General features: G+C 68.9%; 1 protein-coding gene across 1 annotated transcript in view; it reads left to right on the top strand.

Annotated features, from left to right (window-relative positions):
- Window positions 1-22,755, top strand: part of PGBD5 (piggyBac transposable element derived 5) — a 30,646-nt gene extending 7,891 nt beyond the window's left edge. The window contains exons 2-8 of the mRNA XM_036235557.1: window positions 9,445-9,872; window positions 10,524-10,658; window positions 17,346-17,526; window positions 19,142-19,339; window positions 20,152-20,257; window positions 21,065-21,273; window positions 21,578-22,755. Coding sequence (XP_036091450.1) covers window positions 9,445-9,872; window positions 10,524-10,658; window positions 17,346-17,526; window positions 19,142-19,339; window positions 20,152-20,257; window positions 21,065-21,260 — 1,244 coding nt within the window. The 3' untranslated portion in view covers window positions 21,261-21,273; window positions 21,578-22,755. The remainder of the gene's footprint in view (window positions 1-9,444; window positions 9,873-10,523; window positions 10,659-17,345; window positions 17,527-19,141; window positions 19,340-20,151; window positions 20,258-21,064; window positions 21,274-21,577) is intronic.
- Window positions 22,756-23,369: the final 614 nt, after the last annotated feature.

Genomic DNA, 23,369 nt, shown 5'->3' with positions numbered 1-23,369 from the left:
CCTGCTGGGGAGACCGCTGCCTCCGTCCCGGCCTGAGCGTCTGCTCCGCTGCGTCCCCTGCCTTCTGCCCCGGGCTGGTTCTGTCCTCCCTGAGCTCGACGTGACGACCCGGTTCCCCCAGACTTCGCAGACGGGTCGTTAAGGTGGCGATTAAGTTACAGTGAGGTCGTGGCGGGGGGGGGGGGTCCCGCTCTGGCTCGAGAGGTGGGGACGCAGACATTGCAGAGGGAAGATGGCGTCCGGACGCGGGGAGACGGCCACCCCAGTCACGGGGAGAGGCCGCGGGGCATGCCTGGGTCTCGGCCGGCCGCCTGCAGAGCCGACGGCAGCCAGGTCCTGAGGGCGGAGCCCCCGGTCTGCGCGACTGTCACGGGAGCCCCAGCTGTGACTGGGAGGCCACCCCGCACCCCCACACGTGCAGGACGCAGGCGGGAGCCCGGCGGGGGCTGGACCTGGGTGCAGGTGACGTGGTCTCAGCCGCACCGGCCGCTCGGCCGTCACCGGGCCCTGCGGGGTCCCCGGGGCCAGACGCGCCTCGTCAGAGGTGGAGGTGACCGTGAGAGTGGGGCGCGGCCTCCCCAGCGAGCTGTCCCTGGCCCGGGGAGGGCGTCTGGGCAGTGATGGCCCCGGACCGGAGCGGCGGTGTGGGGCGCGCCCACCAGGGCCGGCTCACGGCGTCACGCGTCGCCTCCGGCCGCTGCGGTCTCCCGAAGGCAGGTCGCGTGCGGCCGCGTGTGACGCCCGCAGGAGCGCACAGTGTGACGTCACAGCCGCTGGCCTGGTGCACGTGTCCCTGGAGGAGGCTTCGTGACCCTGCCGCCTTCCCGACGGGGACGTCTCCGGGGAGTTGAAACCAGTTTGCACTGTCGTTCGCGGGGAGGAACGCGATAGACGTTCTTCTGTCCCCCCCCCCCCCACTGCACGGCCTCGGGTGCCGTCTGGTCACCCTCTTCACAGCAATGCCGCCCGCAGGGCCCCCGGGGTCCCTGGGACGTGGCGCCTCTTCCCGAGCTCTCGTCCCGCCTGCCGCGGACCGTGGATCGGGCCGGAGCCTCGGGAGCAGGCGAGTCACGCGAGGGCGCTCGGCTCGCAGGTGGCGGCCGTGTGGGCGGCAGCGTCTCTGCCGCCTCGGGGGCTGCTGTCTGGGGAGCGAGTCGGGGAAACAGGAGCGGCGGCCGGAGTGCCACGTGCGTCCGCCGTCGCTTGTGCGGTTCCTATTGTGTGTCACGTGAGCAGACGGGGACCGCGTGGGCGGAGGGGCGCGCGTGTCGGGGTTCCGGTGTTGTGACCGCGGGGCGGTGACGCCGTGCCCGGGGCTCCGGGTGCTCCGGGGGCTCCGGGGGCAGGCCGCCGGCTCCCGCCTGCTCTGGCGTGCGGGCCGGGCCCTGGTGCCGAGCGTGCCCCCGCCTCCCCGCGCGCCCCGCCCGCCCAAGCCCGCCACGCGCGGGGCGCCCTGCCAGGAAGCCGTGGAACCTGGGCGGTGGCGTCACCCCCTTCACAGAGGAGGAAGGGGAGACCGACGGCCGGGAGCCGCTCGTCCCAGGCCACACGGCGGCAAAGGTGGAGCAGGATCTCGGGGTGCCACACTCGCTGTGTGCCATGCACCCCTTCACCTGGGTCTCCTCGTCCGTAGACCGGGCATCGTGAGGTGTCAGGACGCAGGACCGTCCCACCCCGAGCACAGGCCCCTGTGCCCCGAGGCACCTGGGTAAACGCTGGCTCCCTGCGCCCCCCGCCTTCACGCTCAGCTCCGGAAAGCGCCGCCCCGAAGGCCCCGCGTGGATCCGGAGCCCGGACTCACCCCTCGTCCCCCGGCTGCCAGGGGGGCTCTGGTGGGGGACCGCCGAGCGGCACCCGTGTCTCTGGCCCGCGCTCGCCTTCACACGCTGCAGAGGGGACGGTGGGGACGGCTGCCCGTGCCCTGCCCGTCAGCGGGCGGGCCCCCCGGGAGAGGCCAGCTCGCTGGCCTTGGCCTCCTGTGCCGCGCTGGCGGCCAGCCTGGGCCCGGGCCCGGCCTCCTGCCCGGGCGCTTCGGCCTTGACTCTGGGTCGGGAGATGAGCTCGGCGATGACATCCTTTCTGCAGCAGGGGCTGGGCGGGTGGCCGCCTTGCTTTGTCATGGAGCATTTTAAGCGGTGTTTTAAAGAGCCAGACTCACAGCTTCTCTGTGACAGGAAAAACGAATCCCTAAAATCTCTCCTCCCTGGGGCGTGGGGGAGGGAGCTGGGACGACCCCGTGAGCTGGGCAGAGCGCCTTCCAGGCCCTGAGGGTCAGTCGGGCAGAGCGCAGTCCAGGCCCTGAGGGTCAGTCATCTCTGCCTCTCCTGTGTCAGAGGTCAGAGCGCCAAGGCGGCTGTCGGAAGGTCAGAACAAGCAATCAGAGGAAGGAGACGCGAAATTACTGCCACTCTGCGCCCAACGCCATTTGCATTTCCAGCCCCATGTGCGTCTCTGTGTGAGTGTGTGTGTGCACGTGTGCACGTGTGTGTCTGTGTGTGTGTGTGCGTGTGTGCATGTGTGTGCATGTGCTGCTTATTCAAAGACGGTTTCTGTTCCGTTTTTTATAACCTGATTTTCTAGTCATCTAACATGTGGCAAACAAGTGCTTTTCGGTCACTAACCTCACTGCAGGGGGGATCCTCGGGGGCGGAGGGGGGCAGCATCCGCGAGCTGGGTGGAAATGCAGATTCTCAGGCCCCGGAAGCAGCATTTTCGCAGGGTCCCCAGCGGCTGTTACGTCCGTTAGAGTTTAAGGAATAGTGAACTGCGTACGTTGTTTTAAATGGCTGCCTGACATGCCGTGTTACAGGTGAGACCACCAGTCTCTTCCTGGCCGAGCGTGTAGGTTTCGTACAGGTTCCCACTTTCATCATCAGACTGTGCTGAGCATCCCGGTACCAACTGTCCCGTCTCCCTGTCCGGTCATCGTCTGGGGCGTTAGCGGGCGGGGACGCCCCTCGTAGGCCGTCCATGAGGGTGGGGGGCTTCACCCCCGCCCGAGGCGTGAGGAAAGTATTTGATGGGCCGATAACAGTGAGTGGCCACTCCCCACCCGCGGGGCGCGCGGCCGGGGACTTGGTCCAACGGGCGTCCACTGCCTGGCCTCGGGCCTCGGGCCGGCTGGGTCCGCCGTCCGGCCCGTTGCTGCTGCTGCTTCGAGGTGGTCGTGATTCATCCCCTTGATCTGGCGAGAACTCCCGATACGCGGAGATGGCGTCCCTTCGGACGTGATGCAGGGGCAGCTCCCGTCTGCGCCCTGGTGTTCCGTCCCCGCGTTGGACCCTGTCGCGAAGGCAGGGCGGGGTTTCGGGGACGGGAAGTCTGATTTGGGAGAACGTGTTTTATGTAACGGTGTTTGTGCCTGAGACCGACGTGAAACCACCGTTTGTGTAAAAGGTGAGTTCGGGGTCGTGACCGAACAGCTGCCTCTGAGCCAGGGTCGTCGGTCCTGCCCCAGGGGACCAGGACCGCACCAGACTTGGCGAGGAGCGTGTCCCATTCTCTTCTGTTTTTCGATGCTCGAAATTTTAGAATGTGGCATCAGAAGGACTTCGTAGGTTTTTAATAAACCTCGTGGCCTAGCAGACAGGCAGGAGTGTGTGTGTGGGTGCGGAAGGCCCCTTACTTTAAGTTCTAAACTGAGAGCTGGTGGAGACCGGAGGAAAGGGGGCCTCGCAGGCGTTGCTGCTTCGAATGGCCTTGTGGCCCGTGTCCGGGGGCGCGACCGCAGAGCCAGCCGTGAACGCGCTTTGCTGAGGGTGCCGTTCTCCCCGACCCCGACCCCGTCACTCGTTAAGGAGCTGGCGTGGTTTAGATTCAGAATTAGAATAAAGGACAAAACCGAATGCACGGTGGCCTCAAGTGGCCCGTGGACTCTGGGGGAGCCCCCCCCCCACTTCCCCGAGCCTCAGCGGACGAGCTGCAGGCTGGGCCGGGCGCCTGCTGGGCCCAGTCGGGTGGCCGAAGGGGGCTGGCGGAGAAAGAGGCTCCCGTCCCCCTGGCAGGAGAGGGGCCCGGGCCGAGCTCTCTTCCGTCTGGGACTCGCAGAGGCCGTGAGCAGATGCGCGTCCAGCACCGTCCTGAGCCCCCAGGGGGCAGCGAAACATGCAGGGCTGGCTCCGCGCCCAGACAGATGGGGCCTGAAGCCGGCAGCAGCGTGAGTGACAGGGCCACAGCGAGGAGCTTGGGTCTGTGGGGACAATGTGTGGGGCGGGGGGCGGGGGAGGGGGCGGGGTTTCATCTGTTTTAAAGATGAAGACGGCAAAAGTTTCAGGAATACAGTCACGGCTGAGCTGGGTTCGCCAGCTCCGGGTGGAGTTCACAGCCCGGCCCTGGCGGGGGAGACCCGGGTCCTGCGTCCCAGGGGATGGGGGGGGCACGTAAGCCGGTGGGGTGCGCAGGGGCAGGCGCTGTGGAGCGGGGCGGCTAGGGGGCCGGGGCTGGGGGTGGGGCTGGGACGGGGACCAGCACGGGAGGCCCTGGTTCACACGGTGGTGGCGCCCTGCAGGGGGCGGCGTGGGACGGCCTCGCCACCCGAGCCGCGGCAAGGCGTGCGCCACAGCGGCGTGCACCGTCAGCCGGCCGTGCACGCCCCGGTGGAGGACTCCTCACCGCCACCTTCCCGGAAGAACGGCCTGGCCACAGTGGCTGCAGATGCGGCCCCACCCCGCCTGGCGCCCCGTCCCGCCCCCCCCTTTCCTGGCTGACGCCACCCAGAGCTGCTCCTGGCCGTCCCTGCCCTGACCTGTATCCCACTCAAGCTCTGGCTTCCCGGAGCAGCTGAGCCATTCGCACACAGAGGTTGGGCCCGGGACCCTGGGTGCGGCTGCGGGTGCCCTGCTGGGCGTGGCTGGGCTGCGGCATTGTCTGCAGGGCCCTGAGGCCGGCACCTGGCTGGGCGGGGAGAGTGAGAGGCTCTAGCTCCTGCTGCCATGGGGGAGATTTGGGGGCGGGGTGGCGGTCGGGGCTGGGGGACTTCCTGGGTCATGTCCTCCACCAGCGACCGCCCTCGGGGTGCGGGCCTGGCCTAGGCGTGCCCTCCCCGTGGCCGCGGCCCCCCGTGGCGCCCCCGGCCGCTGTTGCTGACTTGGCGCCCGCGTTCGGAAGGGGCAGCAGGGCGCACGTCCCCGAGCAGAGGACAGTGGCACGTGGGCGGCGCTGGTCCCTTCCGCGTGGCATGTCCCTGCTCCGGCTTCGCCTTCTCTCCCAGACCATGTGGGGCGGCGCTGGGCGTGAGCAGCTGGCGGCCCGGAGCTCGCCCGCGGCCGGCCCGGCCTGCTGTACCCGCTGTACCTGCTGTCCGCCGCCCCCTCTGCATCGGGGGGACTGGCTGGGGCCGCGAGATGTGAGAGCAGCAGTCTCGGGCGAGTGCGGGGGGCGGTGACCCGGAGCTGAGGTCCGGTGCAGGAGCCAGGCGTCCCGGGTCCAAGTCGCACCACGGGGGAAGTCACTGAATCTCTCGCTCCAGGGTCCTCCTGTACCCTGGGGACGGTGGTCAGAACCTCGTCACACGGACGTCAGGCCACAGAGCGGGGAAGGCCTGGCCGCTGGGCGCGCCTGTGCCTGAGCGGGGGCTGCAAGGTGGCACCGGGCCAGGCGGGGGCCGCGGTGTGCTGGGACAGCATCTCGGTGGACGAGCCTGGTCTGGGGCGGGCGTCCCCGAGGGTGCGCTGGCCTCACCGGCTCTGATGTATCAGGCCCGAGCGCATGCCACCCCTTCTCTGTACGCCAGCTCCCCGTCCCAGGACATCTCGGCGTGGTGACGGGTTTAGTGTCTGTTTTAGGGGCCGCCCCGGCGCCCTTGCGGGATGAACCGCTGGCTCTCGGCTCCCTGCGGAGGGGGTGGCTCAGGCGCCTGGTCCCGCGTGTTTCCTGTGGTGCCAGCTTTTTGGCATGCACACACAAACACGCATGCATGCACACGCCTGCACACACAAACGCGCACGCATGCACACGCCTGCACACACAAACGCGCACACATGCACACGTCTGCGCACAAACATGCATGCATGCACACGCCTACACACAAACACGCATGCATGCACACGCCTGCGCACACAAACACACATGCATGCACACGCCTGCACACACAAACACGCATGCATGCACTCGTCTGCGCACACAAACATGCATGCATGCACACATCTGCGCGCATGCACGCACATGTTCGCACGCGCGTGCAGAGCGTGGTGCCTCCCTGACAACGAGGCCCTCGTGCTGTGCCGAGTGGCCGGGCTGCGCGCAGGGCCACCGGCCGGGCTCCGGCACGTGTGTTCCGTGCTCTGCGCGGGGCTTCGCGCATCCGCTGCAGATCAGACCGAAACAGGAAGGGGCTCCGCGGCGCCACCCGCAGCTGCCCAGCGAGGTGGCGCGAGTCGTCCTCCAGCCACGCGGGGCAGGGGCGGCCTCGGCAACGTCGGGGGCACGGCCAGGCCTCACACGGCCGCCCCCACCCCTGCGGGGGGCCCTGCGGTGCAGCAGAGCGAGCGCGTCGCCCGGCACTCGGCTGCGAACAGTCGGGCAGCGGAGGCAGCGGAGGCAGCGGAGGCTGGCGAGCGTCCGCGGCCGGGCCCCCGGGTGGCCTGCGCTGCAGAGCGGCCCCTGGGGGGAGGCATAAGGGTGCAGAAAGGGTCGCTTCGGCCGGGGACGGGGATCAGCCGCGGCCGGCACGGACGGCCGTGGTTTGGTCATTTTCTGCATCGCCCTTTCTGGAATGTCACTTTCGATGACTCAAACGAGAGGAGTATTTTCCTGGTGATGCAGGATGTTCCTGCTGTATTTTTGTATCTGCTTGTTTAGCCTGGGGAGACATCATCTTCTTATTTTAAACCTTCAATTCGAAATACGTGATCCACATCTGTGTCACAGAGCTGCTGACGACGAGCACAAAGAACACCAGCTTTTGAAAAGTGGCATTCTCGCCTTGGAGCGCGTGTTTCTGCCCTGCGAGGCTGCGCTTCCGGAAGCACGCAGAGCCGCCCCCACCGGGCGCGACACCTGCCACCGCACCCCGACTCCTGGGGAGGGGAGGCCAGGCCTCGCCCCTCTGCGTCCTGGCCCAGCTGGACAGGCAGAGCCGTGGCTGGGCGGCCCCCTCGCTGTGCTCGGGTTACGGCCCTTTGCAGCCCAAAACCTGCTTCTCTGGTCACCGCTGGAAAAGGGTCAGTGACCTAGCTGGGGGTGGGGGGCCTTCTGGGGACGTGAGCCCCCCTGCACCATCAGCGGCACCGTGGGGTTGGGGCTGGGGGTGCCTGGAGGCCCAGGGGACCAGCTGGGTGGGTGGTGGCAGTGGGGCCACGGAGGGGAGACGCGGTGACGTGGGGGAGGGCGATGGTTATGCGGCTGGCACCGTCACCGTCACCGTCACCGTCACCCGCAGAGCTGCGGCCCCGCCCACCCGGCCGAGCCTGGCGGTGGCACCCCTCTCCTCCGGTGCCCCCACCCTGCCCACGCCCCGGCTCCCACTGCCCCTGCGGTCTGGGCAGCGTGGCTTCTGCTTCTGCCTCCAGGGCCACTGCTGGCCGCCCCGTGACCGCTGTCCCCCCACGGACAGAGCATGCCCCGGGGGAGTCTAAGCACCCGCCCCGCTGGAGCTGCCCACGCTCTGCTGCGGGTGGCCGTGCCCGCCTGACCCGTGGGACCCCCGGGGGCGGCAGGGCACTGCCAGTGGTGACGGCAGGTGGCAGCGCGCGGGGGCTGGCTCTGGGCCCGGTGGCGTGACGGTCACCCCCGCGAGACACCGGGAAGTGGGCGACCTTGGGCGTGTCCTGAGTCCTCACCTGCAGAGCAGGGCGGCCTTCACGGAGGCCTCTGGGGGGCGGGGGCGCGTGGGGTGGCATCCGGCAGGGCCGCCCGGGCTGGGGGCGCTGCCCACGCGCTGGCACGAGCTCCTCGCGCACTCGGGCCCGCGCCAGCCGGGCCATCACGGTGTGAGCCCCGCGCCACCTTCCACGTGACTCTGGGAAGAGACGCTCACTTGCCCGCTCAGCGGTCGAATGCTGGCTTCCCCGCGGGAGGGGCTCCCCCGAATACCGTCAGGCCCGCCCCCCTCAGCCGGAGGCTCTGCTGTGGGGCGCAGCCTCAGGCCGTCCCCGGCCAGCGAGGCCCCTGGCTTCCCGCCTCACTGTCCTGCCCGGTGAGGCAGCCGGACCCCGTGGTGCCAGGTGGGACATGGCCCATGGGAGTGAGCGTGGCGGCCGCTCGCTCCCTGCGCCTCGGTTTCCTCCTCTGTGAAACGAGGGCGAAGGTGGCTTCGCGACGCCGTCAGCCCGGCCGCCGGGGACTTCTGTGCTGACTCGGCGCGTCGCGGGTCGGGGCGCCGCGCAGGGCACGTGTGAGGGTCCCCCGTCCCGCCACTGCGCGCGGCAGCCGTGCACGGCGGTGTCACAGTGCCCGCGGCGCTGCGGGACACGGTGGCATCTGCCCCAGCACTTAGCTGGGAGCAGGCGGGGCTCCCAGCCCCCCAGATCTGCCTGTGCGAATCCGAAACATCGGTGTCCTGTGCACATTGTCAGTCTTTTAAGTTCGTTTTTCAATCACGGTTGACGTTCAGGATTATGTTACTTCCAAGTGTACGGCGTGGTGGTTGGACCTTTATCACAAGTCCCAGTGTGCCCTCGGCCCGCCGGGCCGGTCCCCACCCCGCACCACGCGGACTTGCACAGCGCCGTGGACCACGCTCCCCGAGCCGTACGCCACAGCCCCGTTCGTCAGTCCGTTTCGCTGTGGAAACTGGACTTCGAGGGCACACGAGGCTCTCGCCAGCGATCGCTCCACGGCACGGACCCTGCACCCGCTGGCCTGGCTCGAGTCGCCCCGGGGCGGGGGGCAAAGCCCATCTCCAGAGCATGTACATGAACGGCGTGCGTGCGTGTGTTCATCTCAAAGGGCCGTCCCCGCATTGGTTAAAAACAGATTTTTGTTGCATTGGTGAAATTACCTCAACTGGTCCCTTTAGATTTTTTCACCGATAAATGCGAGGTTCCCCTGTGGACACCGCAGTCTGCCCAGAGGGAGTTTCTCGGGCCTAAGTGGTGAAAGCTTTCCTGTGACAGTCTCCCTACCCTGTGAGAAAAGGAAGCCGGAGGCCAGGGCCAGGCCCGGGGCAGGGCTCCAGGGGGCCCCGCGTCTCCTCCGCCCCCTCACGGGCCCCCCACTCCAGGACAGGTGTTTCGGAATTTCCCAGGTGTGTAGGAAGCGGTGTGTGCGGAGTGAAGAGGCCCCAGGTGGTGTGGGGGGACACGGGAGGCTGGGCGCCCGCCGGCCTGGGGCGGGACAGCGTCCGGGGCTAGAGTCTCTCCCGGAAGCTGGGCGGGCGGCCGGGGCGGAGGCGGGGGGAGGTCAGCGGGCAGCTGGGGGGTGGCGGCAGCGGTCGGGGTGCGGGCGCCGGGGCTGTGGCGGGCCCGCGGGCGCAGCAGCCAGCGCCCGGCCCTGTCTCCGTGTCAGGTCCCATCCGGAAGTTGCCCGCGAGCGCCAGCGCCCTGGACTTCTTCCAGCTCTTCGTCCCCGACAACGTCCTCGGGGGCATGGTGGCGCAGACCAACATGTACGCCCGGAAGTTCCAGGAGCGCTTCGGCGGCGACGGCGCGTGGGCCGAGGTGACGCTGGCCGAGATGAAGGCCTTCCTGGGCTACGTCATCTCCACCAGCACGTCGCGCTGCGAGTCGGCGCTCGGCGTGTGGGGCCGCGGCTTCTACAGCGACGGCAGCCTGGGGCGCGCCATGAGCCAGGCGCGCTTCGAGAAGATCCTGAAGTACTTCCACGTGGTGGCCTTCCGCCCCGGCCCCAGCCCGCCCGGCCTCTACAAGGTGCAGCCCTTCCTCGACGCGCTGCAGGCCGGCTTCGACGCCGCCTTCCGGCCTTCCCAGACCCAGGTGAGGCCACAGTGCCCTCCGCACCCTGGGGCGCCCGGGCGCGCCCCTTCCCGCCTCGGCGGCCGGGTCGCCCCCCGGTCACCCCTGCTGTCCCCCATCCTGTCGGCTGCTCTCACCCCGCGAGGGCGGGAGGAGGTCGTGACAGCCCAAGCCACAGACGGGTCGGGGTCCGCTGCCTCGTCACCCTGGACGAGGCGAGTGTGCGCCCCCCGGTCACGTGTGCATGCTGCCCCGGCTGCCTGTGCCCCGGCCTGCAGGGCCAGATGGCCGGGCCGGGATGCAGGGCGAGCACTGGCCGGTGCGTCCCCGTCGGGTGGGCCACGGCGCACTCTGGGGCCCGCGGGGTCCTGAGCAGGCGGGTGCTGCAGGCGCCATGTGGGGGTGTCCCTCCGTTCCGGCCGCTTGCCCTCTCTTGGCTTCCAGTTGGTGAGGCTGCGAGAGGGGGGGCCGAGGGGCCGCAGCAGGACTGAGCGCCCCGGCGTGGGCGAGGCTGGGGCCCCGGGGTGGCCGGGGCACGGAACGGGGTCAGAGAGGCAAAGCAACGCGGCCTTGGCCGCACAGCTGGTCGAGGGCGGAGTCGGGGCTGGCGCCCCGACCGGGGGGGCCCCCGCGGGCACGCGCCTCCCGAGACTCCGCCTCTCTCTCCGGCAGGTGCTACACGAACCCCTGATCGACGAGGACCCCGTGTTCATCGCCACGTGCACGGAGCGGGAGCTGCGGAAGAGGAAGAAGCGGAAGTTCAGCCTCTGGGTCAGACAGTGCTCCTCCACGGGCTTCATCGTGCAGGTGGGCCGGGCCGGGGGCCGGCGCGGAGCCGGGCGCGCGGGTCACGCGTCAGCTCACGCACCTGCTCACGGCGCGTGCCGCGTGCTCCGGCAGAGGCTGGACGCGGGGTGGGGCCGCCCCCGCCCCTCGGGGCGCCAGGGTGGCCGGCCCCGCCCCCGGCATGGCCCGTCTGCCACTGCAGCCCCCGCCTCTGCTGAAAGACAGCGGTCGGGGCCCTCGCGGTGCCGGGGGCGCGCTGTCTCTCCCGAGGGCGAGCGCGCGGCCGGCCCGGAAGGCCCCCCTCCCATCGCGGCCAGCGCGGCGCCTGCTCCCGCCTCCACTCCCGGCGGACACGGGCGCCCGCCACGCGGGTGGCCGAGCTCCGCCCCAGGGGGAGGTCGGCGGCTGAGCTGCCGGCAGCAGCCAGGGTGCAGAGGGCTCGAAGGAACAGACGGGGCCGGCGACGACCAGGAGGTGGCGGCCGAGTGGCAGCTCCTGGCCTGGGCTGGCTGCCCCGCGGCTGGGGCGCCGTCCCCAGCGTCCTCGGCTGAGCCTGCCACCCCGCCCGGGCCCGGCTGCAGCCCCGGCCCGAGGCGCACGCCCCCCACCGCCCCCCGGGTGGGACGAGGGACGAGGACTCCTGGGGCCACCGGCCTCGCGTCTCACCGCGTGTGTCAGGGCCGCCGCAGGAGAGCCGTGTGCTCCGGGCCGCGGGCTCTGCTGAGAAGCGCCACCCGCCGTCCCCCAGGGGCTGGGACCTGCACGATGGGCGGGGCCGGGGTCTCCGGCTGGAACGGGCCTGAGTCGGCTCGTGCACAGGTGTCGGGGCACCTGCTGGACCCGGGCCCTCTGTGCCCACGCGGTCCCCGGTGGCCCTGCCACGTCCGTGTGTCCTTCGCGGTGACCCTGCGTGGGGACGGGAGTCGGGGCGACTTCCTGCCACCGCCCCTCCTGAGGAAGGGCCAGTCGCAGACGCCGAGGCCCTGCCACGTGCGGCTTCGCGGCTTCGGCGTGCTGCCCACACAGCCTGCGGGGAAACGTCGTCGTGCGGGCTGTGCGTGTGCCTGGCCCGCGCCTCCCGCCGTAAACGCGGTGAGCAGCCAGCCGGAAGTCACGTCTGTCGCTCGGCGAGGCCACACGCGTGTCGGGACGGTTCTTCCGCCGCCCGCAGGAGCCAGAGTCCCAGCCGAGGCCAGAGGCTCGCGTCCGCCTCAGTGTACCTCCCGGCCCTGTGGCTGCAGCAGCGAGAGGGTCTGTGTCTAGCAGAGTCGAAGCCGGCGGCTCCTGTCCAGGGCGGCCTTCGACTCGCCTGCGCGGGGCGCTGGACGACCGAGCCGTCGCCGTCCGGCTGAGGCCGCCCCGCGACGGGGGACACGGGCCGGAGCCTCCTCCCTGACACCGCCCAGTTCACCTCCTTCCCGGGTCCAGGACGAGACGCGGGTGGCAGATAGCGAAGCCGGGGAGGGTCGCCACCCCCGCCTGCGGGGCCCGGAGACGCTGAGCAGCAGCCATGTGGCCTGCGGACGGGTCCCTAAGCCTGGCCCGACAGCTCGGAAGGGAGCAGCCAGCAAGTCCGGGGGGGTGACACACGATGTCACACGCACCTTCCCGCGTCAGCCCGTGGGGACAGGCAGTCTGTGGTCGTCCCATTTTCCAGACGAGGCAGCTTTGGCCACCGCAGGGCGACTGGGACCCGCGTGCAAACCCCATCTGCCCTGTGACCTCCCCCAGACCCGGTGGGGTTAGGGTGAGCCCGGCCCCCACCGGGCGTGTGGAGCCACCTGGGGGCCGCAGGCCAGCAGCTCACCGCGGTGTTTTGTGGTGCGCCGAACTGTGGAGATGCAGAGCCTCCAGCCCCGTCCGCGGTGTCTGGGAAGGGAGAAGGGGAGCCAGCCATGGTCCCCGCCCGCACTCTCGTGGGCAACATCCTGGCGAGTGAGGAGGGAGGACAGCAAGGCCACAGAGGGGCGAAGGCTCGCGGGCAGCCGCGTGACCGGAGGCCGGGCCCTCGGGGTGGCCGCGTGACCGGAGGCCGGGCCCTCCGTCGCAGGCATTGAGGGGGCCCTGTGACCCTTCTGTGGGGGCTGCATGTCAACAAGATGAGGGCCCAGGGGACAGTTTCGTTAACGTGTCGACCCGTGGTGCTTACACGGGGCCCTGAGGTCCTGAGGCAAGAAAAGGGTCCGTTAATTAAAACCAGACCAGACCGGACCAGCACGGCCAGGAAGCGGGCGTCTCCCGCTGGACGTGTCGTGAGAGGCCAGGTCCTCCCGGGCCCCTGGGGCCGGATGCTGGTGGACAGTGGGCGCCCGGAGGGTGGCAGAGGCGTTCGAGTGGCCTGTGTGGGAGCTCAGGGGACTGGGTGCTCTGCCTGACCCAGAGGGACACGGTCTCCCGAGGGCAGAGCCGCCCTAAATGACACTGCAGCTCCCGCCCCGTGAGCTGACACTGTGGAGCGGCCGGAACTCGAGCTGGACACCCCGGGCGGCCTCTGCGAGGCCCTGCGGGGGGGGGGGGGGGGCGAGAACCCACGGGGCCCACAGGGCTGGCCACGCCCCTCCTCCAGGTGCCGCCCTGCAGGACGCCTCCCTGCGCTCCGGGATGGAGCCATGCGGGGTCCTTGCGGGGTGGTCACTGCTGCAGCCTGGGCAGACGCAGAGGACAGTGGTCTCCTGAGGCTGCTGGCCCCACGTCCCATGGTGGCCGGAGGCTGGAAGGCCAGGCCAAGACAAGGGCGCGCGAAGCCCCCCCCCCCCCGCGGAGCTGTCCGAGGTCCTGGCAGCGTCCCCACCTGAGACTTCGGCCGCGGCGGCCGTAGGCTGCTCGACCCGCATGGCCGAGGGGCTGGATCGTTGGGGTCACCTGACTCTGAGATGGCCACAGGTGTCTACGGGTGGTGTGGACTCAGAGCTGTGCTGTGATAAGTCATTTCTACGTCCTCGGCTTTCGCTCGGAGACGGCGGCCTGGCGAGGGACACGGAGGCCATCACCCTCACCAGGCAGGGGACCGAGGCTCGGAGCAGCGGAGCAGTTAGCCACTTGCCCCGGTCACAAGCGGGGACGACAGGGCCGTGCCCGTCGAAACCTGCACTTTGACCCCACTGTCTCCTCGGGAGACGCACGATTCCCTCACAGGGAGTTGGTGGCCATTGCCCCAGACGTCCGGCCACGGCCTGCAGGTCTCCGTGCGCTCATGCCGCCTTGTTTCTGCGAGTGGCTGTCACTGCTCTGCTCCGGGGATCCCCGCCGCCCACACACAGCCAGCCAGCGAGAGGCTCGTGTGCAGGACACGGTCCCGCAAGCGACCTCCCCGTCACATACCAACGCCGAGAAGCCCCATTCCGTCCTGAGGGAGAAGCAGGGACGGTGGTCAGGGCCGGCGTGGCCAGACCCGGTTTGCCCTGCCGGACGGGGCAGCGAGGCCCGGCAGCCGAACGACCTCTGAGCCCGTTGGGGCTGCAGGTGCCCGAGTTCTCTCGCTGCGTCAGTGTGGCTGGGGGGAGCCGGGCCCAGCTCTGTGTTCTCGGGGGCTTCAGAGGTGGGGCTGGCGGCCTTGCCTGTGCCCCTGGGGCTTCAGCTCTGCAGCCACACGCGGAAGAGGCTCCGTCACGACATCACCGCCACACGTGGTGGAGATGCCGCCCACAGCTCGTCCTCCCCAGGTTCCTCCATCTGAGCATCGAAGGCCTGACAATTACAGGAGCGAGGAAGAGGCTTTTAGGAAAAGTGAACAGCGTGGCAACTGAAGGAGACGTTTTCTGCTCCAAAGACACTTGTCAAACAAGCTCGTAGCTCAGGGGCTAACAGCACCTGCCGCAGATCCCGCGTCCGCAGTGACGGAGGACGAGGCCCTGGTGGTGGCGCCCGCCCCAGACCTGCGCGGGGGGAGGAGAAACTTCGCAAAGCAAGCCGGCGGCCGCTCACGTGCGAGTGACGGCGTTTCCCTCCGCGCTGCCTCCAGGAGCCGCGCACGGCACGCCCAGCACCGCGCCAGCCCAGGCGTGGGGGCGGCGGGGGTGCCGGGGACGCCGGGGACGCGCCTTCCGCCGGCCGCTGCTGGTTCTTCGCCCCGGCCCGTCCACACGGTCGTCGCGTCTTCGGCCGCCATAGCTCGCGGCTGGGATGCGATTCCACTGCAGTTAGATCGTCTCGTAGTTGCAGATCGATCCACCCGGCCGAGGGCGCACGTCGACATCTGGGACCAGCCCATGTCACTCGAAGTGCACGCGGACCTGCGGGACCCGGACAGGGCGGCCACCGGGCCCCGCAGCGCCTGTCGGGCCGGCCCCTCCACTGCCCAGCGATGGTCCCGTCGAGTCGTGCTCCTGGCCACAACTTCTGAGGTTACAGTTTTCTAGAGGTTGCCGGTTTACACGCGGACTCCGTTTAACGTCCACTCTGCGCACATGCTCACCGCTGTGGGGTGCTCCGTGCTGCCAGCTGGGGACCCTCCTCGCTGCCACCGTTGGCCTCGGGCTCCCTCGGAAAGCAGGTGGCCTGGGGTGCCGTGCATCTCTCCTGTACCGGGGCAGCTGAGCGCCTGGTCTCGGGGACAGTCTGGGCCCTGGAGGAATGCCAGTCTTCCGACGTGCCATGTAGACAGACCGAGCCACGTAATTCCAGGATGGCTCTGTGACAGGAGCCACGTCATTGGCTTTGGGAGAAACGTGTCATTCTCAGAGAATAACAGGCCAGCGCATCCCTGACAGTCGCTGTCTCCTCTACGTGGGTCTGTTGTGCACTTAGACGGTGGGGGGGGGGAGCTGCCTCAAACACTGCAGGCTCCAAACGCACCTGTGCGGTTTCGGTCCTGCAGCAGCTGGCCGGCGGGGCTTGCCCGCGAGTGTCTGGGTGGCCCTGGGCGTCTGGGTTGTGACGGTGTGGTCACCGCCACATGCATTGTACGCTGGGATCCACCGTTTGCCAGGGAGCAAAGGGGACGCGTCACCACCCTCTTAGAAGGCGGGGAGCACTCGTTCACCACCCCGAGTCCCCGATACGCAGCAGCTGGAACGGTGGGCCCTGTGTGTGGCGGCTGGACCCCCCATGCTGGAGGCATTCCCGCCCCCGGGGCACCCACACCTTCTCCCCACCATTGCCGCGAGCCTGACCAGTGCCACGCTGCTGGGGTCTTTGCTTTGTGTATAATTGTGGTCCAGAGTCGGTGGATTGAAAAAGGAAGATTGTCTTGGGTGGGCCTGACCTAATCAGGTGAGCCTGGACCAGGACCAGGCACCTTCCTGGCGAGGAGACTTGCCCGAGGGAGGGTCTCCACCGCTGGCTGTGGGGGTGGAGGGTCGTGCGGGGAATGAGTGCGGGTGGCCTCGGGCTGAGGCGGCCCCTGGCTCGCAGCCGGCAGTGCACGGGGACTCAGTCCCGGAGCCACCGGGCCTGGAAGCACGCAGGAAGTGGGCGGGAGCCTGGGGTGCCCCGCGCAGGAAGTGGCGAGTGCGCGGGAGCCTGGGGTGCCCTGCGCAGGAAGTGGGCCCTGCCACGCCCACGCTTCCGGCCCACTGACCGGGACTGGTCCGCGGGCATCGTTTGATCCTCACCGTCTGTGGTGACGCGTCTGCGGCGAACACATCAAACGCGGGGTCTGCGGCGGGCGTGGCTCTCTGTCCAGACGCGAACGCAGAGTGCCCAGCCCGTAGAGGCTCGGAGACCCCAAATGAGGGGCGAGCCGTGCCAACGCCCCGCCTGGTGGAGCCGCTGCCCTCCGCTCCCCGAGGACGTCTGCACCGTGCACGTGGGACGTGGTGACCCTGATGGGGTGGGGTGACCCCAGAGATGAGCTGTTTCAGAAATAGATACACTAACTGGCCCTCACCGCCTCGGGACGCTGGACAGTGGGTCTTGTGAGCAATTGTCCAAAGTCACGTGACTAAAGACAGGTCCGGGGACATGCCGGAGCCTCCCTGTGACCGCCTCGTTCGTCCGCAGTCTGCATGGTCGGTTTCACCCTCAGCAGCTCTGTGCCTGGGAGGCCAGTCAGGGTCGGCCTCGTTGTCCACAGGTGTCAGGTGTGGGCCCCCGGAGTTGGGACAGGCACAGGTGACCGTTAGGTTAGCTGGTGAACCTCCTCCGGCAAAGGCACCAGAACATTGCGTGGGGAGAGCCACCACCCCTAAAGGACAGGGGTCAAGGTGTGTGAGGGCGCCTCGGGGCTCGGCTCAGCTCAGCGGGGGGGAGGGGGCGCGGGGGGGGGGGGCAGGGGCTGGGAGGGCCCCGCCCACCCCCCAGTCCCGTGTCTTGCCCAGCGATGCTGCTCGCGGGGCTTAAAGCTGCCTGCTCCGTCCAGCACGGCCTCCTCGTCGCCGGCCCTGGGACCTGAGACGCGTTGTAACCCGGGTCCCCCGTGCCAGGCGGCTGCTGCCTTCTCTGCCGACTCACGCGGACACGTTTGCCCGGTGACGAGCCGTTCCGCGCGTGCGCCGCGGGCTGCGCCGCCCCTGTGCGCAGAACGCGACGCGCTGGCTCCAGCCTCGCTGCTGGACTCGCTGTCTGTGCCCGTTTGTCCCTTTGCTCCACCTCGACGTCCCTACACTGAGGAGGCTGGTGCCGAGCCACCAGCCGCCCAGGCTGAGGGTGGCCTGGGGGTGACCTGGGGCCTCTGCGGGGCTCGGGTCACGGGGGGCAGGGGCCTGCGCTGCCAGCGCGCTGGGCCTGGCCAGCTGCGAGCTCGCTGACCGCTGTGCGTTTCTGCCCCAGATCTACGTGCAGCTGAAGGAGGGCGGGGCCGCGGACGGGCTGGACGCGCTGCGGGCCAAGCCGCAGCTGCACGGCGCCGTGGCGCGGAGCCTCTGCCGCGGTGCGGCTGGCCGCAACTACATCATCTTCACCGGGCCGAGCATCACCAGCCTGGCGCTGTTCGAAGAGTTCGAAAAGCAAGGTAGGCCGGGCCGGGCCGGGCCGGGCCGGCGTGGCCTGTGCGCCGCGCGTAGGGGTCGGGCGGGCGCATCGGAGGGGTCCGGTCACAGTCCGTGTGCGGTCTGGGGCCCACGTCGCCACAGCTGCCGGGTCCTCAGGCTTGACTCTTTGCGGCCTTTGAGGTGAGGCCGCTGACGGAGCCGCCCGGGCTGCTGCCGCGGTGGGCAGGTGACAAACTACGGGAGTCTGGTGCTCATGGACCTGCGGTCTGGGGCCTGGGGCCCGAGGCCAGGGCGCCTCCCCGTCTTCACCCCGCGGAGGGCGAGGGGCTCTGTGGGGCCTCTCACGGGGCACCGAAGCCATCGTGCGGGGCCCGTCGTCCTGACCTCAAGCCCCATTTAATGTCCTTACACCTCCCTGGGCATCGGGTTCTCAACGTGGGGGACACGAGCACTCAGCCTCTGGCCGCTCGGCTCAGCGCCCCATCTGTGCGGGTCCCTCCTGGCCGCAGATGAGGACTGTGGGGGTTGGTACCCCCTGCAGCAGCACCACGGGCCTGGGCACGGTCTCCCCTAGTGCTGAGATGCGCCCTTCACAGTGGCAGAGGCGGCAAGCCCACGAGGCCCCGGGGGGAACAGGCTGCGGGGGGGGGGGTGGCATCGCCCCCCGCTCTGCCCTGCACACAGGGCTTCTTTCTAGTCGCTCGGGAGAGACGCACAGAGCGCACTCGGCTGCTGTGGGAGTCACATTGCGGGCCTGCTTAGCCACGGGCGGGCGTCTGCGTGACGGGGGCTGACGGCTGCGTCCCGGGCTCTGCGACCCGGCCGCCGGGGCTGCGTCCTGCTCGTCCGCGAGGTCAGGCCCCGACGGCTCAGCACCCACTGCCGAGGGACCTCGGTGTGCAGAGGCCACGCTGTGTGGGCAGGGCGCGGGTCGGGTTGGAGGACAGTGTCCCTGAGGCACGCTGAGGGCCAGCCCGGGAGCTAAGGGGACAGATGGGCTGGCGAGGCCGTCCGGGTCTCCTGCTGGAGGTGCCGCTCCCACGGCCTCCAGGTGTCCCCACCGGCCCGGGAGGGAGGGCCTGGAGCCCCGGGCAGATTCAGAGGCCTCCTGTCCCTCCCGGCCTCTGCTCACCGTCCGCACCACGGACACTTCCGGGGCGTGCAGGCCACGGGCGAGCCCCCCCTCACGACCCTCCTCGTCCCACCCACAGCGCTTCCTGCTCGCCGGTCCCATGCACGGCACTTGGTGGCTTCCCCCCGAGTGTGGCCAGGACAGGGCTGGGCCGGTGCCGGTGCCGATGTTGGGCGACCTGCCTGGTCGGGTCTGGACTCTGGACAGACCTGCGCTGTGAGCCCAGGACCTGTCGCAGCCAGTTTCCCTCCTGCAATGTGGGCGCGATGGGGTGCAGAAGTTTCTAGAAGCAGAGGGGGCGAGCGGTTCAGCTAGGGCACTGTTGTTGCTCCCTCGGGTGTGTCGTACACTGCAGTCCCACGTGACATCTTGGGCGAGCTTGTGCAAGCGCCGGAGCGAAGGCCCCAGCCCCAGCCTGAAGCGGTCTCCCCGGGTGGGCGGTGCGGCCCTGCCCGCGCATGCGCCGTGCTGACCGCGGCGCCTCGCCGTCCCCCGCCCGCCAGGGATCTACTGCTGCGGCCTGCTCAGCCCGCGCAAGAGCGACTGCACCGGGCTGCCGCAGTCCATGCTGGCCAGCCCGGCCACGCCCCCGGCGCGCGGCCAGCACCGCGTGCGCACCAAGGGCAACATGTCCCTGATCTGCTGGTACAACAAGGGCCACTTCCGCTTCCTGACCAACGCCTACTCGCCGCTGCAGCAAGGTGGGTGCGTCTGGGCAGGTGGAAGTGCGTGTGTGTCCACGAGGGTGTGTGTCTGCGCGCGCGTCAAGTTCGCCCTGGTTTACCCTGCGGTTCTGCCCCCTTTCGCGTCGTCCACTTTGAGCTCACTTTGGGGCATGGCATCCTTTGGACGTCTGTCGACCTTTTGTCACGTGACAAGGGTTGGGTGATCAGGCAGCCCCCTTCGTGCCTGAGCCATTTCCTGAATAAGTTTTACTTTCTCTGCTTATTTTAAATGTCGCCCAGATGGCCAAGTCTCATGCATTCTCCAGGCTGCCTCTCAGCCGTGTGCTGCCTTCTGCTGTGACCATGCAGACGCTGCTAAAAGTCGAACAGAATTTCCGATCTTAGAAAACATGTAACTAGTTACAAACACTTTGGGAATTGGTTATTTTTTACTGCAGATTCTAAGGGACAATGAACCTTCCTTCAGAGTGTAAGCACACGCACAGGCCTTTTAAAAATCGCATGCTGTCACGTGTCAAGGGACGTCCCATGGAGAAGCAAATGCTTTTGCTTTTCCTCTGAAATCCATTTGAGTCTGTCATCTGCCCACTTAGCGTTCAAATTCCACGAGACAGATGGGAACACAGCACGTGGGCGCAGGACTCTGGGCCAGGCTGAGTCCTTCGCTGCGACGTGGAGGACGCGAAGGCGTCAGCCGTCAGCCAGCCCCGCCCCCCGCCCCCCCCCCCCCCCCCCCGCTGCACTGTCACATCCGGGCACCCCGCATGGACGGCGGAGGAGACAGGCGCATGTGGGAGTGGGTGGGCCTGACCCCCGGGTCTCCCCAGGGGTGATCATCAAGAGGAAGAACGTGGGGATCCCCTGCCCCTTGGCAGTGGAGGCGTTCGCGGCTCACCTCAGCTACATCTGCAAGTATGACGACAAGTATAGCAGGTAAGTGACGGCCGCCCACGGCCCCAGCTCCTGCCGCCCACGCCCCCCCTCCCCCGGGCCCCCTGCCCCCCGGTGGGAGCCACCTCGCCGGCACAGGAGGGGCTGACGGGCGGTCAGGGGGCTTCCCAGCTGCAGGACTGAGAGGGGCGACGGCCCGCACGCCCCGGCCTGGCCTCCCCTTGGGGCGCCGGGCCCTCTGCCCTCGCCGCGCCGTCCCCGAGGTGCCTCTAGTGCCCCCTCAGCCCAGACCGGCCTCCTCGTCCACACCCGCTGGCCTCCCCGGGCGTAGTCGCACGAGCCCCGTGTCTGCCAGCACAGGTCTCGCGGCCCCGACTCCAGCGGTCACACAGGACGGCGGTGCTGGCACGGCGCCCGGCCCCGCGCAGAAACCCGCGTTAGCTGGACACGTCGGCCCGGGGGCGGGGGGCGGGGACAGACGCGTGTGCGGAGACGTGCCGCGGGGGGACCCTGAGCCCGGTCGGCCCTGGAAGAGCTCTGTCCTCGGCCTGGGGCAGAGGGGCTCCCTGAGGCGACCTCGGCCCTCAGTGAAGAGAAGGGGGGGTGGGGAGAGGGCGCGCAGAGGCCCGCCGCGGTCCTGGGTGGGCGTGGCCGCGGGGAGAGCGCTGGCACCGAAGGCCTGGCGCCCGGCTCCGCTGCCCGCGGCCCCATCCTGTGACGGGAGTCGTCTCTGTCCTGTGATGGGAGTCGCCGTCTCTCTCCTAAGGAAGGCGATGTGCCGCCTAGCAGGCCGGCCTCCGCCCACCGGGGCCGCGGGGTCAGCCACTCCCTGCCTCTCTGCCCTCCCAGGTACTTCATTTCCCATAAACCCAACAAGACCTGGCAGCAGGTCTTCTGGTTTGCCGTCAGCATCGCCGTCAACAACGCCTACATCCTCTACAAAATGTCGGACGCCTACCACGTGCAGCGGTACAGCCGGGCGCAGTTCGGCGAGAGGCTGGTGAGGGAGCTGCTGGGGCTGGAGGAGGCCTCCCCGGCCCACTGACGCCGGCGGCCAGGTGAGCCCCAGGTGGAGCGGCGCGCGGAGGGGCTGCCCTCGGCCCCTGCAGGGACACACGGACCCGGCCACGGTGGCCGCCGGCCCGGTGTCGTTGGGGGAGGAGCAGGGCCCCCCTGGGAAGGGGCCGCCCGGCCGGCGGAGACGCTGCGAGGCGGTCTGCTCCGCGCAGTGGGTGCCGCTCCCTCGCGGCCCCCGGGACCTGGGAGGCCCGTTGCCACCGAAGGCACCAGGGACAGGACGAGCTGCTCGGCGGAGTCGCGAAGGCCTTTGTGACGTGGTTCCCTCTCGTGCCGTGGCCGCAGGTGACCAGAAGCAAGCGACGGCTGGCTAAGACTGTTGCGGAGCGCGCCGGAGGCCCGCGGGTGGTCCAGCATTTGCCCCACGCGAGCCGCTTGGAGCAGGGCTCGTGGGAGAGGAAGCGCGGCGCGGAAGGGCGGGCGGTCCCGCCTGATCCCGGAGTGAGGCTGTCCCGCTCGGGCCGCTCGGCTGGCGGACGGGACGCAGCGGAAGCCCCCACAGAACCGCAGTGACGTGATGCTGTTTTTTATTTTTAAATATATTTTCAGGTTATTTTCTTACTGTTGCTTACGGCTCCCCCGTCCCGTCCGCAGCCCCCCGCCCCCCAGGCCGCGCTCTGCCAGGCCAGGGAGGGGGGTTATTCCCAGAACCACCACAGCCGTGGCCCCGGGGGGCCTGCGGGCCTCAGCTCCGTCACGAGGTTCTCATCGGCAAAATTACTTGTTTTAAATAAATATGTAGCATTGCTGAAACTAACAGCAAATTCTCTCCACGGTGACCACCTGCTGATCCTCTTCCCCTCGTGGGCGGCCAGTAGCCTGGTCCTCGGGACACCGCGGCTGGCACCCGAGCCCCGCACGGGATGGGCCACCGGCGTGGCTGCAGGAAGCCCCGTGGGCCGGGGGCCGGCTCACCGCAGGACGGACGGGACGGCGTGAGAGCGGCTGGCAGCGAGGGCTCGCTGAGTCCCCCACACGCACCGGGGCCCGTGCTGAAGTGGCCGGCTGGTCTGGCTGTCCCCACAGATAAGACGAGTCATTTCTGGAGTCACACGACCCCCCGCAGCCCAACTTCCACGGCCCCTCGTTTTCACAAACGCAGACTCCGTCCGACTCAGGCTTCGGGACGTGTCCGTGTCCACACTCAGGTCGCCCGCTGGCGGCAGCATGCTCGCGAACCCCGCGCCGACCCCGCGTCCCCGCTGCACGGCGACAGGCCTCGTCCTCGGTTCTCGCCCGGTGCCACGGGCCGCGGGTCCAGTTGTGTCCCCAGCACCTGATTGGGTCTAAAGCACTTTTACCACATGGAGAAATATATTTTTAATTTGTGACGCTTTTCTACAAGGTCCACTATTTCTGAGTTTAATGTTTCCAGCACTTCGGGAGACTCCTGAAAGCCGATGAATTTTCTCTTCTGTCCAAATAAGTAAAACAAAAAAAATAAAGGTCTATTTAGATGTTGAGTCTTTGTTAGCACGTGAATCCGTTAAAGGGCCAGAGGGGGAGACGCGGCTGCCGTTTGAGTCTCGGTGTCCCGGTGACCGTTCTTGGTGTCCCGGTGACCAAGCCGTTTCGCGCAGAGGGCGGCGGGGGCGTGAGGGGGGGCTGCTGGTTTGCGCGTCTGGCGCCTGCGATGTTGAGGGAGGAGGTGCCGGCCTTGCGCTGTGACGACTCCTCGCGGGTTGCTCGCGGGCCGCGGTGTGCGGCATCCCAGGTCACCACAAAGGGACGCCGGTGTGGCAGCAGGTGACAGCTCGTTACCGAGTGGTTGGGAGTAGCGACACCGTTTCGGCGGCGTTTTTCTGAGCGGTCGCCCTCTTTTTCTGATTAATGACGGGAAGGGGCAGTTCGCTGGTTGCTGGCAGGGCCGTGGTGTCCACTGCAGGCCGCGGAGTGGGGGCTTTCTCGTCTCCCGGGAGGCCGGCTGCATCCTCAGTGACACAGGAGCAGCTCCTAGCTTCCTCCCCTCCGGTTTTCGCTTCAGGGCAAAGCCAATTCCCACAGGCCCTGGGGGTGAGGGCGCAACCCAGTGACACGCTGATGGCGGGGAGGCGGCCGGCACGGCCCACCAGGGCCC

Source organism: Rousettus aegyptiacus, unplaced genomic scaffold (assembly GCF_014176215.1).
Source record: "Rousettus aegyptiacus isolate mRouAeg1 unplaced genomic scaffold, mRouAeg1.p scaffold_m13_p_18, whole genome shotgun sequence".
NCBI lineage: Eukaryota > Metazoa > Chordata > Mammalia > Chiroptera > Pteropodidae > Rousettus > Rousettus aegyptiacus.
The sequence above is the reverse complement of the archived record's forward strand: the minus strand, read 5'-3'. Positions and strand labels throughout refer to the sequence as shown.